This window comes from Misgurnus anguillicaudatus, chromosome 3, assembly GCF_027580225.2.
Source record: "Misgurnus anguillicaudatus chromosome 3, ASM2758022v2, whole genome shotgun sequence".
NCBI lineage: Eukaryota > Metazoa > Chordata > Actinopteri > Cypriniformes > Cobitidae > Misgurnus > Misgurnus anguillicaudatus.
In genome coordinates this window covers 5,096,385-5,108,908 of record NC_073339.2, presented here as the reverse complement: position 1 = coordinate 5,108,908, position 12,524 = coordinate 5,096,385, and the positions used below count along the sequence as shown (strand labels likewise).

The 12,524-nt window shown below is 37.8% G+C and overlaps 2 protein-coding genes across 2 annotated transcripts; one reads left to right on the top strand and one right to left on the bottom strand.

The window, feature by feature from the left end:
* Positions 1-144: 144 nt before the first annotated feature.
* LOC129443920 (guanine nucleotide-binding protein G(I)/G(S)/G(O) subunit gamma-5) lies at positions 145-3,195 on the bottom strand. Its single transcript, XM_073860178.1, has 3 exons — positions 3,016-3,195; positions 900-1,031; positions 145-798 (listed from the first exon to the last, which is right to left on the bottom strand). The coding sequence occupies exons 1-2, from the start codon at positions 3,104-3,106 to the stop codon at positions 901-903; spliced, it is 222 nt and encodes a 73-aa protein (XP_073716279.1). The 5' UTR covers positions 3,107-3,195; the 3' UTR covers positions 145-798; position 900.
* Positions 3,196-3,285: 90 nt separating this feature from the next.
* On the top strand, positions 3,286-12,450 carry LOC141357377 (uncharacterized). Its single transcript, XM_073860177.1, has 8 exons — positions 3,286-3,307; positions 7,307-7,361; positions 8,779-9,117; positions 10,271-10,534; positions 10,635-10,734; positions 11,826-11,880; positions 11,955-12,026; positions 12,122-12,450. The coding sequence occupies exons 2-8, from the start codon at positions 7,352-7,354 to the stop codon at positions 12,155-12,157; spliced, it is 876 nt and encodes a 291-aa protein (XP_073716278.1). The 5' UTR covers positions 3,286-3,307; positions 7,307-7,351; the 3' UTR covers positions 12,158-12,450.
* The last annotated feature ends 74 nt before the right edge of the window (positions 12,451-12,524 follow it).

Sequence of the window (12,524 nt, the reverse complement as noted above, 5' to 3'; positions counted from 1 at the left end):
AGCATACAACCATGCTTTGTAACATTTTAAGGTAAATAAATGTATTTCTTTTTATGGCATGATATTTAAAGTCAATATGCTTTTTCAATATATTGCAATTTAATGGCAGTGTGTTATGTGAAGAAATGTCACACAGATAAATAATCAGTCATACAAGTTTTTATTTTAAAAGTCAGTTTAGCAAAAAGAGAACAGGAAGTAAAAAGTTGACATGTAACAGATTAATTCAGTTGAGTTATCTAGAATCTCAGGACAACATTTTTTGAGAATACAAACAAAACCAAATTCTGCTGTGTATACATCTATAAATTAGTTTAAAATAAAAAATCCCTCTCTTCATGTAAGTAAATTTTTGATATAAAATTTTTAAAAGATTTTTTCTTACTTTTTGTGACTGGATCTACCATTGCAGACATCCAGAAAATTGCATGTAGTGTTTTTGTGTTCGGTGCATTGCACAATACAGGACAACAGCACAACAGAAAACTGTATGCTCAAAATCTGCGTTCAGGGCATGTAACTTATGAAGTTTACAGAATTTTGAAACTGTAAATGGATCAGACCGCATCACACAGTAAATATTGAGCCAAGCCCACACGTGTAACAGTTTACACAAAATAAAGAGTAAAACAAACAAGTTTTTAGGTGAGTGAGCCTATTAGAAACAATACAAACACAGTGTTTTAATGCTAACCAAGGCATTTTTTAAATGTTTTTTGTAGTGCTCCAGGACGTTTCAGCAGGGTAGTGTGAAGTTAGAGAATGAGACGGCTACATCACCTGCAACATCTTCATCACCTTTGAAATAACAGAGAGAGAGAAATTATAAATAATAACCAAAAAGCACCACTTTTAAAAGACAGATGTTCCAGAGAGAGAGAGAGAGAAGCTTGTGGTACCCTAAAGCAAACTGCAGGAGGTTGGGGGTCTGAAGGGGTTGTCACTGGATGGGACCCCCATCAGCAGTGGGTCTTTATGGGCATTCTGCAGGCAGAAGTTCTTCAGGTCCGTAGCAGCCTGAGACACGTGAAGACATCAAAACCGTGAGCTTGTCATGTTAAATAACATCTAGTAAGTGCTGAGCCATGTAATTTAACCTGTTTTTAAACTGGTATATAGACAGTTTTCGCAGTAACAACATAAACAAACGGCTTTCGTGGAACAAACTTAACTTTCGCAAATAATCAACAACAGGAGTCCTTTCTAGAGTAGATTATTTCTGATAACTAGCAAAATATTCAAATCATAGCTAAAGCGTATCAAAAACTACACTGAGCTAACATTACGATGTTAAATGTGTAATACCCCTGCTAAAAAAACAATAGACACCATCACAGAAATGCTATTGGATTTATTGGTTTTAATGGGAATTTTATTGGTTGTATTGTAAACTATAATGTTCTCTGTTACCGTGGGTTCACACCAGCCGCGTTTCAAGCGTCAAAATCGCGTCTAGTTTGCCGCTTGAACATTTTGAGTTTACTCGCTTCATTTGCGCGTGAAATTCTACTCATCGAGACATTCACGCGAAAATAGTGTAATCTACTAGAGCAAGCTCCTGATTGGTTAACACTGCGCGTTTTTCTGTCAAAGTTGAGATTTTTGAACTTGCGCGTTGCCGCAGCAACGCTCAATTTGCGCCATTCGTGCAAACGAGGCGGAATCACGTGTACCGTGCCGCACTAAACACCTCATTCACGCCGCGAGAACTCCAGACGCGCGTCAACGTGACTTCACATTGACTTAACATTGAAATCACTCGCGCTTGACGCCTCTACCGCCGCTGGTCTGAACGCAGCATTAGTCTCTACTGTTATTTGTTGGGTTCTATTGGTGGGGCCATTAAATCCTAATGAAATATGTCCCAAAACACACTACAAAAAGGAATTGTAAGCTTTTAAGCTAATGGTTCATATTGGTATTTTAATGGAAACCATTAGAAATTTCTGTAATGGTTTTGTTTTTTTCAACAGGGACTATATAATGTATACAATATTAAATGCAGATCAAAAACCAAAACATTTGTTATTTCTGATGAAGTATTCGTTCCAGAGTTAATTTTAGCTACTATGTTAACCAGACCACTAAAAACAGAGACCGGAAGTTAAGTTCCTTCCAGATACATAATCGCGACAACGCAACAAGTTGGATGAAAACGTCTATATAATTTATCCATGGTTTTAATTTATAACCATAGTTTGTACTAATAACATCATCTCATTTATGGGAACCATAGACTAACAATGATAATTGTGGTAAAACTACCCTGCTGAAAAAAACTATAAAACCATTCTAATGGATTTATTGGGAATTTTATTGGTTCTAATGGAATATGGCCCAAAACACACTACAGTGGTTTTAATGGTAATAGCTAATGGTTCCTATTGGTATTTTAATGGAAACCATTAGAATTTTCTGTAATAGTTTTATTGTTTTTTTTTTCAGTAGGGTATATTAATACATATGCTTTCAATCCAACAAAATCAAGGTTACTGTACTTTTAAAGTTGTAATTTAATGTAATTGTTTTACATTTCTTTTATAATCAGATAATTGTTTTACATTTCTTTTATAATCAGTTTCCTTCGGTGCGTAAAACCATTACACAATTGTGACACTAAGTAGTTTTTAGACACACACACACACGTGGTAAGAATTGGGTACCATAATAAACAACAGAGCTGACTCGTTACTGTCCAGATCCGTTTGCATATATTTGCATTATTGATAAACATGAAAACGACACCCAACTGTTGAGTGAAGTTTACACTTCAACGCTTTTCCGACCCTATAAAAAATTATAAACCACATTACTTCAATTTGGAAGAAACATGCCGCCAAAATTATTATTTATCCATAATCGTATACTGAAGCATAACAAACTTAACTATATAGCGAACTCTAAAAGACTATCTGACTGTGGGCTAGCGTTAGCATTAGCATAGTCACACCAGTAATCTTCAAGTAAACTTTACTGTGTTTGTCGTTCCGGCAGAAGTTGACAAACTTACGTGAATTCGTCGTATTTTGGCCTCGAGTCTGAGCTGTTTGACGATTTTCTGCGCCGCGACCACATTACTACTGCTCGAGTTATTATTAGAGATCATGATGATGACCACTGACCAGATAGTGCGGAAGAAAGAGCTGCCACGATCCGCCCATAGACACTCAAACCACACAGTCTCTCTCTCTCTCTCTCTCTCTCTCTCTCTCTCTCTCTCTCTCTCTCTCTCTCTCTCTCTCTCTCTCTCTCTCTCTCTCCGATCGAACCGGTGTGAGAGCAAGTTGCAACTGAAGTCCCCTTAAAGGTAAAGTTCACCCAAAATTAAAAATTCTGTCATAATTCACTCACCCTCATGTTGTTCTAAACCTGTTTTTGAGTTTTTTATTTTAATGAACACAAAAGAAGATATTTTGATTAAATGATGGTAAGCCCACAGTTGATGGTACCCATTGAATTACATCATATTTGTTTTTTCCTACTATGGAAGTCAGTTACAATAAGCTTCATAGACTGTAAAAAAATGGACGCAGAGTCCGTGATGTCACCCATTGGTTTGTGAAGAATGTTTTTGAAGCTTAAAGTAGGCGCTGCTTGCTGTCGCCACGAAACACTCACGGAAAACCGAAAATAGGTAAAGAGGCGGGATATGGGTGAAGCTGAGGTGGCTGGTTGCTAAAACCACGACCGCCTAGCTCGATTCTGGTGACAGCAGTGGCTGTTCAACCATCATTCAAGTGGCCACGCCCTTAATTATGCAGAAGTTTAAGGCTTAAAGGCGGAGTCCACGATGTTTGAAAAAAATATTGGAAAAGGAGACGGCCTGACTACCAAAACACTAGCCTGGTAATACCATCCTCTGCTATTTTGCTTCGCTTCATAGACAGAGTCTGGCTGGGCATAATTGACAATCGTTTTCCTTCTCGTGGGAGGGGCTTGTCTGAAGTTTAAAATCATTGGTCTAAACGTAAGCCAATCACACATAACATTTGGATATGATGTGCTTTATGCGCCGGATCAGCCGCATCGAATCTCTGCTGTAAAATACACGTATAAACCCATCGAGCGAAATACCAGAGTTAACATGGCTATGAACGACTTTTGCAGATTATGTAAAGTAAATCGGGCCAGAGCTAGTTGAACACTATCCTTACGGTGGCTTTCCACTCACGTCTAACGGGAGGAAAGCCCCTCTCTCCTCTCAAACTCTTCCACCAGACAGCCATAACCATATGTAAATTAAATCTTCCTACCTTATTTTCTGGTTAATCAGGAATGTCACCAAAGAATGCTTGCCCACGCGTCCTCCACCATTAACTGTAAACAATATAATTCCATTCCATGATTTCTCGATCGTTGTGCACGTCAAGCTGTGCTGCACAAGTTGTGCTGTTTCTCGCTGACGATCGGTAAAGTTGATAAATTAAACTTTTCCAAAAACTTGTTGGGAGTAGGGCAACAACATAATCTCCATTCAAATGTTTAACAAACACTTTTCTTGTTCGGGTTTAAGTTGGCAAGTGCCGGTTCTCCACAACAGAGCAAATAGCTTTGTGTGTCTCCATGTCCACAACAAACTACAACCGTGATTCGGCGTTTAGCGTCTACGTCACGGCTCTCAGCCCGCCCTCTGTTCGTTGATTGGACGGACGTTTTGAGACCGGAGGAAAACGGTTTGAATGGGAGGTATCTCAGACTGAGTACAGAAGCGTAATGAAATTTAGCGGAAGTACGAAGTCTGACGTAGTCAGGCTACCAAAACACACTTATAGCCAATCAAATCAAATGCCGGGTTGCGTATGTGTGGGGCAGGTCTAACAACCGAAGGTCCAGATTCTATAGGGGCGTGTTTGTTTGGGTGATTTCAAATATCAACTATAGGTGTGTTCGACATCGGCTGTGGCTGGATGTAACCGATCGGTGAGATTAGCCGCGTGCAGGCGGGGAGGAGCTGAAAACGGAGACGTGAAGTCGGACGCGCTGTGGTTCCCGTAGTTTGCGGCATTTACGTCAGACATGGCTGATCACGTGCCGTTTGCTTGCTTTATCGCAATAAACATGATTTGTAAGATGTAAACTACATAAAAAGTGAATTATACTGTTAGAATGTCCGTGTATGAGCATGAGTGGAACTGAAGAGGCTTACAGCATCTGTTTTTTACAAGAATAACGTTCAAAATAAGCATAAATTATTTAAATACCAATGAAGTGGGGTCTACGTTTTTTCATTTCTATTTACATTTTATTTTGATGAAGATGACACAATATAACATCGCGACTACATGAAAAGAGCTTTAACTGTTATAAAAATACAGATTTGTGAGCATTTGTGAGGGCGTGAAAATAAGCACGAAACACACGTGATTGTTGTCATGTGGTGAATCCGACCAATGGTGAAACAGCTGTGTCGTCATTACAGCCCGTGCAGCTCCTCTTCGGGAACTGCGCTGGCTGACTCCAGCGGCTGATCTCGAATCGCTCTCGCGGTACTTAAAAACCACATGACACAGTCACGTGCCTGCAGCGCCAGCTGAAGTCGGACAAAAGTACTAACCGGAATGCACTGCTTCAAGTCAGCCGCCGATCGGTCTGCGCAGTGCCGCATGAAGTCGAACACACCTATTGGCTTTCAAACATCGTGGACTCTGCCTTTAATATAATTTAAATAGATGAGTTACAAAAAAATCCACCCCCCTCACAGTTGTCATGAAATCCGCCCACAGGAATATTTCAGTCGCCTGCTAAGCTCAAACGGCTAAGCTAAGCTGCTGTAGAATCACAATACACTAAACAAACTACACAATCAGAACTCTATACATATTTCTGAAAAAGGGACTTCATAGAACAAGGAAGACATCAGAGCGTTATTGGGACAGTGAAAACAGCGCTATACAGATAAGTAAATTGTGTTGAAAATACACGAAACATGAACACATGTTATATTGCGCACCATAAACACAATCATATATTTAAAAACACAGGAAAAACGGGACCTTCAATAACAGTCTTTAAATATGGAAAACATGGAAGTGTTTGGTGCCGCCTAAATTGATCCTTGTTTGGATCCTAAGGAATGAATGGGGCTAGGCTAAATGCTAACACATTCACGAAGCACTGTGCAAAGATAAAAGGCATGCATTGAAACAATATAGGTATGTTTTATTAGTCTAAGTTGAGGTAAGAACATGGTAAAATTTTAAACAACGGTGGTGTTTTCCCTTTAAATGGTGAATGAGAGTCAATTTCCAGTAAAATGACTAAAGTAACATTTGTGGAAAGGCATTTCATTTACTGAAAAACCTTTTCATCTCAATTTACGAGAAAACATGTCAGACACATCTTAACTTAAAACAGGAAGTTAGGGTGTGACATTGAGGAGCTGCTCCTCATTTTAAAACACCAGTAGTGTTTAGTTTACCTCACAGCCTGGAATCGGATGAAAAGTGCAAAATGATGTAATAAAAGTTTTTGATAGAAGTGAGAGACTGTATGTTTTGAATGCTTATATTATGCACTGTATTTGCATAAAGATATTCATTGACAAATCTGAGCTTCATCTGATATCTTATTGTAGTATTTTTATGTATTTTAGCATGTGTTTATTTATTTGGCATAAGACAAACGTATATAAATAATGATCTGGAAAATTTGAAAGGGTTTAGTCTTTAAAATACACTGTGAAAATTATTTGTTGGTTCAACCAAAAGTAAGTTACCTGGTTGCCTTAAATTTGAGTTCATTCAACTTAAAAATATTACTGGACAACCTTTTTAAGGCAACTAATATTTTTTAAATTGAATTAACACAATATTTTACTTTTTTTTACTTTTTTACAGCATAGAAATACTCAGAAATAGGAAATCAAGAGGATGGTCTTATTTCTTATTTGGAACCTGATTTGACATATTGCTGAATAAGAAAGTGTAAAATGAAAAGTGCAGTCAGCAGTTTTTTCTTGCCACACTCAAAAGGGGAGGGGGATGTAAAGTATTGTTTCTTGGGTTATTTGGTCTTCTTGCTTGTTTGGCTTCACTTCTTGACGTTTCATTGGCATCATTAGACTTCAGATATAATGGTAATGTCTTTGATTTCATAACTTTTTGGCATTGTATTTCGGGAGGGTTTTTTTCAGATATTTCTAACTGTAAGTGTTAGTCATATAACATTGGAGAATACATAAACATGTTAGGAGGTAAAGGCGGACTTGTTTTATGCTCAGTATCATAATAAGTCTGAAATCAGCATTCAGTAAAAGCTTTTGCTCAATGTAAAGTTTGGATTAAAGCTCACAGTTGATATCTTGCAGGTTTATCCAGCTGTATTTTTCCAATTTTTGATCTGGATCTGTCTGATGAAAACAGGTAAAGTCTTATCTGTAATATGCGATTTCATTGTAAGAAGACTGTACTGATAAGCAAAACTGCTTTCACATATCTGTTATAAATTTAATTGCCGGTTTCCCAGACATGGTTTAGATTAATCCAGGATTAGGCCTTCGATGTCTTTGGTGTCCCCACTGTGCGAATTTAAAGTTTTACCCTAAAATACCCCAAATATAATTTATTATAGCATGTTAAAATTGACAATTTGTAGGTGTGAGCAAAAATGTGCTGTTTTTGGTTGTGTCCTTTTAAATGCAAATAAGCTGATAAAATGCAAATACTGATCACCATAATGGTGGTTTGTAGAGATTGAAACTCAATTCTGCTGTCAAATATTTTCTCTTTTTAGGATTTAGGTTTTAAATGTTGTACCTGATATACTAAAAATTCTTCTTTAGTACTTTTTGAGATAATCCTAAGAACATCTAAGTGTACTGATCTGTGCGATTTTGAGACATCATGAATATGAACTAAAATCTGTTAAAAATGTATTTAGGAACCACTTGTCGTAAATTTGAAACCATCTTTGTATGAAAGTTGGGTTCAAGTGTTAAATACATTTTATAGTGTCTCAAAATAGCACAGATAAGTGCAATAAGATGTTCTTAAGTTTATCAGGGGTCATATTACAAGATTTTTAAAGATGTAAAATAAGTATTTTGGTGTGTCCTTTTAAATGCAAATGAGCTGATGAAATGCAAACACTAATCACCATAATGGTGGTTTGTAGAGATTGAACCTCAATTCTGCTGTCAAATATTTTCTCTTTTTAAGATTTAAGTTTTATTTACAAAAATGTTGTCCTTGGGTCAACACAATACTGTACACTATAAAGCCTAAATGTTAACTCAACTCAAGCCATTTAAGTGAACCGGTTGCATTAGTTTTAAGACATACGTTTGAGTACTTTGAACTTAAACAAATTGAGTCATGTGCAGTTGTGCACTTGCATTTAAGTTCACACTACTTAAATGTGGGTGCATAATTGCACATGACTCAAGTTTACAGTACTTAAATTTATGTTTTAAAACTTAAATGGTCTAATGCAACCGGTTTACTTAAATGGTTTGAGTTAAGTTTACTGTTAGGTTTTACAGTGATGTTGCCCTGAGGATATATCTCACTTGGCAAAATTAGTTCAAGCTTAGTGAAATTAGAACATTTAAGCAGCCCCTAAACCACACCTAGTGTCTTGTTCACATTTGGGTTGAGAGAGCAAAAGGCTAAAAACCTCCCCTTTTAGATAAGTCTAGATGCATTTTTTGACAGTCTCCAAAAAAATTCCATAACCTCATCTTAACCCTATAGTCATATGATGAATCATAAAAGGAAGGATGTTGCATTGGGTGGAAATTAACATACACAATTCCCTTATATGGTTTTGCATGTGTTCCAGGTTTGCAACAGCGTGCGGTTACTCATATTATCAGCACTATGTGTGTTGTCCGACAGTCGACGGTTCTCATACCCTGCACGTACCCTGACTCCAGATATGGGAAGCTGAACATAGGGCAATGGGTTCATCAGAGGGGGAAAAGCATTAGGGTCGTCTCTCGGGATGCGTTTGAAGGCCGTGTGGAGTTTGTGTACTCAACTGGAGGTGACGTTGGCAACTGCTCAATGCTGCTGAAGAACGTGAGAGACAGTGATGCCGGCATCTTCAGTATTAGGTTCAGGAGTCTTAAATCTGGTCAAACCTGGTCAACGTCTAGTGGTGTCAATCTGAGCGTAACAGGTGCGTTTGTTGGCAAGTTTATTGGAGGCAAACCTTTTAAATTTGCACACAAAATAAACAATCTGAGGCATGGGTGAGTTTAAATGTTACACATCATGGGTCAAATAAGTTCCACAAGCTAAAAAAATGTTGGTTTGTTTTAACCCATGCTTGGGTAAAATATGTAGAAACCCAGTCGTTGGGTTATAAATAAACCCATAGGCTGGGTTATTGTTACCCAGCCATGAACTCAAATCTAAACATAATCTGGGTTAATGTGATAAATTATTTTATAATAAACATAGATGGACCTGCTCTTGGTCCTCTCTTTTTGGACCTAATGGTGGCTTTGGGCAACAGCCCCACAGGTGCCCCCCAGAACTGATCATGCAAGAATCCAGTTTCTTATTAACCCCCTTAACTTAAGATATTACAAGAATGAAACTGTTAAAAGTATCATGATGCTGTTTTTCAGTAAGTGGTTGAGTTAAGTAACAATGTCAACCTCACCTAAGATGAGTCAAATCTAGGTTTTTCCATAACAATTAATTTTCTCCAATCGATCGGTTTGTCCCATTTTTAATCAACCATGAGTAAAAACAACCCAACAGTTTTTAAGTGTGTAAAATTTGAAACATACTAAACGTTCGAGGTTGAATATGGTCCAAATTTCTTAGGCAGTTCATCCCAACCTGGGGTCTGGGCCCCCCTTGGGGGATGCCAAAATTCACGGTGATCCGATATGCTGTGAGCTCAAATAAAGATGCATAAAATGTTCCACTAATCATTTTATTAAAAAAAATATATATATTTTTTAATATATGCTTACAATGCCAAAGTTAGTTAAAATATTTTCTTGTGTAAAATAAATATTTCAATTTTGCTCACTCAATCTCAATGTGCTTGTCAATGTAACTGCAAAATTAAACGAATGTAAAGGTTTGGGGGTTCTCAGATTGTCACACATGTACTTAGGGGGCCCTCAACGAATAAAGTTTGTGAATCACTGGTCTAAAGAAGTGACTTTATCATAGAACGAAACCAATCAAAACTATCTTTGCATTGTTTTATTTAACTTTTCAGAAAGTTTTAGGAACTTTTATGAAAGCACAAAGTGTTTGTCTCACAATAAATATGTAGGTGTATATCATGCATCAACATCTTTTTGGTTTAGATGCAGAGGTGGAGGTGATCTCCCAGTATGATGTGGTGACAGAAGGAGATTGGTTGGTGTTTTTTTGTGGCTCTTGCGTCCCCTCCATGATCGTGCCAACCTACATCTGGAGGAAAGATGGTCTTGTGTACAGTCAAAACTATGCGACTAACCAGCTTGATCTAAACTCTGTCAGACTGGAGGATGCAGGTCAATTTTCCTGCGTGTTAAGCGGTCATGAGGGACTCAACTCCTCGTCTGTTACCATCAGCGTTAAACCTGGAGGTAAGTCTCATCTGTAAGATCTCAACACATGCCCTAAACAGATTATACATTATAGATCACTTTATATCTATCACATTTTATATTTTGCTCTACATGATAGTAGGAAACCGCGCGGCTGTGAAAAAGGTTACAGTGGGAGTGATATCTGCTGTCTTCATCACATCTGTACTGTTGGTTGTTGTGAGGATATTTCTCAGAAGGTGAGAATTTAAATGTACACTGAAGTGTTACGAAATGCAATTTCGCTTTGAAACGGGATGTTAGGGCGAGACATTACTGGAAGTGGTTGCCAGTAGTGTTTAGTTTACCTTGGAAACGGATGGAAAGCTATTCTGTATTAGAAGTGAGTGTATGTTTTGAATGCGTATGGGAATGAGAATTTTGTCAGTTATGCACTTGGACCTTTTATGTACATCGACTGCATTTGACACATGCTTTTCCCTAAAATTGACTGACTTAAATCGCGGTTTTCCACTATCCCAGATGAAAGATGGTCACAGTGTTAAACATTCGTGATGATTTCTTTGATTGTAGGTCCTCGGTTAGTGAAAGAGATATCAAAAAAGCAATTGTGGTTTTGCGATCAAAGATTATTTGCTGGTAGTGTCAGAAATTTTGCATGATCCTACGACCTAGTAGGTAATTAAAACGCAACGTGCATGAAAAATTATTTACTGCGTACACTCTTACTATGTGTGAGACACTGCCGAGCTTAACAAAGACTTTAAAGATATCTTAAAAGATATTTAAAGAGGGCCACCTCTAGAGAAGTTAACACAGTCTCACCCCATGTCGTCAATATTTGACGACACTTGACCATTCGTCAATATGTGACGCGGAGGGTATACCTTTCGCGTCATTTTTTGACGAACTGGGGACTTCAATACTATTACGTCCGTTGCATTCTCTTCTCCTATTTTCTTACCATTTTCGCGTCGGTTTAGGGTTAGATTACGCAAAATTAAACAGTGTACGCGAAATTAAACAGTTGTCACCTGGCGTTGGGGTTAGAAACAGTTGTCACCTGGCGTTGGGGTTTGAGTTAGGTTTGGGTAGGGATGTCATTATGTAAATCTAACCCTAAACCGACGCGAAAATGGTAAGAAAATAGGAGAAGAGAATGCAACGGACGTAATAGTATTGAAGTCCCCAGTTCGTCAAAAAATGACGCGAAAGGTATACCCTCCGCGTCACATATTGACGAATGGTCAAGTGTCGTCAAATATTGACGACATGGGGTGAGACTGGAGAAGTTGATGTCTCCAAAATAATCCTTTTTCTTGTTTCACAGGAAAAGGGCAACATCAGAAGTTCAAAACAACACAAATCTACAGGACGATAAAACGGTGAGAGATTCTCCTGCTGTATTTTCTCATTTGTGAGCTGTCAATTTGATTTTCTCATTAATCTATGTCATCAGATGAAGTCTTCTGAAGGGACTTACACGACCCTTGACCCCAAGACCATGAGTGCTGATTATGACACACTGGATGTGAGTTACTCAGTGGTTCTTGTTAGGTTTTGTTCCTCATGTAGAGTTTATAATATGATGCTTTGGTTGTGATGTTTATTTCTACTGTTTTCCAGAATGCAAGTGAAACCACTGATAACAGGAAACCCTGAAAGCACACAGTTCTGCCATCAGAAACAGCTGGAGATGACAGAAGATATAATGACATTAAACACTGGATGTTTGTTGGATGAATAGTAAAATGGTTTATAGTTAAGGTCTAGTAACAGTAAGTGCTTGCAGCAACTTGGTGCATTCAGATTCATTTATATCAGCATCATCTATGCTAGAAATAAAATACTGTCTCTTATTACCGCTGTGTAGTTACCGCTATCTACCCCTAGATGTCAGGTTGGTGAGAGTTGAATCTGTAAAGGTGTAAAGTGAACTGTGCTGATTATTATTTACTTAATACTTTATTATTTTCAAATACAGAAACTTAAAGCATTAAGATATTTATTGACAAATCTGTCCTTTAAC